The sequence below is a fragment of the Nycticebus coucang genome, chromosome 1 (genome assembly GCF_027406575.1).
Source record: "Nycticebus coucang isolate mNycCou1 chromosome 1, mNycCou1.pri, whole genome shotgun sequence".
Lineage (NCBI taxonomy): Eukaryota > Metazoa > Chordata > Mammalia > Primates > Lorisidae > Nycticebus > Nycticebus coucang.
The window spans coordinates 95,093,752-95,097,117 of NC_069780.1; the positions used below are offsets into that span (position 1 = coordinate 95,093,752).

At 43.9% G+C, this 3,366-nt stretch overlaps 1 protein-coding gene across 1 annotated transcript; it reads right to left on the minus strand.

The window, feature by feature from the left end:
- Nucleotides 1–1,972: 1,972 nt before the first annotated feature.
- ZFP42 (ZFP42 zinc finger protein) lies at nt 1,973–3,071 on the minus strand. Its single transcript, XM_053596889.1, has one exon. It carries the CDS (start codon nt 3,069–3,071, stop codon nt 2,151–2,153), a length of 921 nt encoding a protein of 306 aa, XP_053452864.1. The 3' UTR covers nt 1,973–2,150.
- Nucleotides 3,072–3,366: the final 295 nt, after the last annotated feature.

The window sequence follows — 3,366 nt, forward strand, 5'->3', positions numbered from 1 at the left end:
TATCCCACTTCCTGGACATTTAAGTTATAAATTTGTTACTATTAAAAATACTATGGCTCTCCCAGCTACTCGGGAGGCTGAGGCAAGAGAATTGCGTAAGCCCAAGAGTTAGAGGTTGCTGTGAGCCGTGTGATGCCACGGCACTCTACCCGAGGGTGGTACAGTGAGACTCTGTCTCTACAAAAAAAAAAAATACTATGGCTCTGAGGTGGCAGGTTCAAATCTGGCCCCGGCCAAACTGCAACAACAAAAAAATAGCTGGGTATTCTGGAGGGCACCTGTAGTCCTAAACCTGAGCTACTTGGGAGGCTGAGGCAAGAGAATTGCCTAAGCTCAGGAGTTGGAGGTTGCTGTGAGCTGTGACTTCACAGCACTCTGCTGAGGCTGATAAACGAAGACTGTCTCTAAAAAAAAAAAAAAAAAAAATACTATGACTCGGGCGGCGCCTGTGGCTCAGTCGGTAGGGCGCCGGCCCCATATACCGAGGGTGGCGGGTTCAAACCCGGCCCCGGCCAAATTGCAACCAAAAAATAGCCGGGCGTTGTGGCGGCCGCCTGTAGTCCCAGCTACTCGGGAGGCTGAGGCAAGAGAATCGCTTAAGCCCAGGAGTTGGAGGTTGCTGTGAGCTGTGTGAGGCCACCGCACTCTACCGAGGGCCATAAAGTGGGACTCTGTCTCTAAAAAAAAAAAAAAAAAAAAAAAAAATACTATGACTCAGTTACTATCCTAGAACAAATACCTTCTTACATTAATGCAAATATAGCTGTAGAATAAAATTCTAGAAATAAAATTATTAGGTTAAAAATAATGCACACGTTTTGGATTAGGGTAGACTGAATCCCCTTGCTCCTAACAAACTGATACTTTAGGGCGGTGCCTGTGACTCAGAGAGTAGGGGGGCACTGGCCCCATATACCGTGGGTGGCGGGATGGAGCCCGGCCTCAGCCAAACTGCAACAAAAAATAGCTGGGCATTGTGGCAGGAGCCTGTAGCCCCAGCTACTCCGGAGGCTGAGGCAAGAGAATCGCCTAAGTCTAAGAGCTGGAGGTTGCTATGAGCTGTGACGCCACCATAGCACTCTACCACGGAGGGCAACAAAGTGAGACTCTGTCTTTAAACAACAACAACAACAACAACAAATTGATACTTTAAAATGCTAACTCCCACAATCTCAGAGTAAGACTTCATTTAGAGAAGGGATCCTTACAAAAGTCATCAAGTTACAATGAGGCATTACAGTGAGCTCTAATCTAACATGACCAACGTCCTGAAAAGAGGAAATCTGGACCCAGATGGGTGAGGAGGAAAGACCTGAGGATACAGGGAAGAGGCACATGAGCATGAGGACAGCCATCTGCAAGCTGAGGGGACAGGCCTAGGTCAGATCCTTCCCTGCCAGCTTTAGAAGCAACAAGTCCTATAACCTACATGTTCTACTATTTTTTAAGAACAAAGGTTGTCTTTTTAAGGCACACTTCTTTGGGGTTTTTTCTAGGGGGGCATAGTTATATTTTGGATAGAGGTGCTTTTCTTTCAGATTAATACGTGGGCACAAACAGGTTATAATGCTTTGATTCTTTTAATCCAAATTTAGCAGAGTACTGGGGTTTTATTTCCTTTTATTTAGAAATATTTAAAACAGATTAATTCTATCAAATAATCACTCATACACATCTGACTGCATAATCTCAACACAGTTTGATATCATAACAAAGATCATTAAAAGTACATTTAACTTTTAAAATGTTTAAAACTTCTCATGAACTTATCAACGACTGTAAAATTACTGTAAAATTTTCTTTCTTTAGGATTGGAAATTTCTAGAATTACCACATGCACCATGCAGTCTTGTTTTTAAAAGGCAAAAACTAAGCAAAGTATGAAATTAAAAATCAAAGTTATTTCTCACATTTATAGTATATGAAAATAAGTCTCCTATCCAATAATCAATACATAACAGAGATTATGCTTTTGAAATAAATCTATCACCAATTCCCAGTTGAAAGGATGCCATAGAATACACGATGTAAAATATGCCTCGTGGGGTTACAATATTGATTTAAAACAGTCATCGATGAGAAGTATTTGTTACCGATTACTCTTCCGTCAATATTCCATCTCACTGGAAGGCTCTTTCCTCCCTAGTCCTTCATTGCTTCTTATTCTTTGCATGAGTTAAGATGTGAGCTTTGAGGTTACTGGACTGAACAAACTTTTTGCTGCAGCCCTCAAAGGGACACGCAAAACGTTTCTCCCCAGTGTGGATGCGGACGTGCGTGCGCAAGTTGAAATCCAAAGAAAATCGCTTGCCACACCCTTCAAAGGTGCACTGGAAAGGCTTCTCTCCAGTATGAACCAGAAAGTGTCTCTTGAGCTTGGAGCTCTCAGCAAATGCCTTCCCGCACTCCGCACACACGTAGTCTCGGGGCCCATGGACCAGGAGGTGCTTTCTCAGGGCAGCTTTATCCCTCAACCTTCGAGTGCACCCACTCTGAGGACAAGCAATGGCCTGGTGAGAATCCCATTTATTATTTTTGGGGGGTTTCTTTTTAGTGAATTCTGAGAGCTGCTTAGGATCTGATAAGTCAAGGCCAGGAATTCCTCCAGGAGGAAGCTTCTTGCCTGTCATGTACTCAGAATATAAAGGAAGTGAATTTTCTCCAACCACCTGCTGGGGAAGCTTTTGTTTTGGCCCTTGTTTCATGTACTCCAAAGAACATTGCAGACAGGAGCTTGCTTCCAGAACCTGTTGAGAAAGCTCGTCTTCTGATCCTTCCGTCAGGTATTCAAAGGATTTAAAGAGTGATTCCTCTTCCAGGATGGGTTCAGAAAACTCCCCTCTTATTATACATTCTATGTAACAGTCAGGGAAGGCATCATCTTCAAGAGCTTGAAGGCTTGTGTCATAGCACACATCACCACACAAGGTCCCTGCTGTGTCCTGAGCCTCCATGTCTGCCCCGGGGGCTTGGTGGGGTTTGCTTTGCCTCAGTTTAGCCCCACTGGGGGTTCTTTTGGCTGGGCCTTTCCGGACACTTGTCTTTGCTTTTTTCTTCAGTTGCTGGTTCATGTTGTCCCACCTGCTTCCTCCTCAAAGGTTTGCCCTGGAATCTACCAACTACTTGCAGGTAGCAGTAATCTGGGAAAGCAGTCTCCACCAAACAAACACCTGCTGTGTGATAATCAGCTTTAATTAAAACATATTCCAACATCAGAGGCCTCATCAGGAAATTAACTCAAAAATAGCCTAGAACAATATGGAATGGCTACATTTACATCGTCTCTAATAAACTCCCCAACAGGCGAAGAGAACAAGCCCTGGCTTAAGATATGCGTCATAAGGCCAGTCAAGATGGGTCACCCCT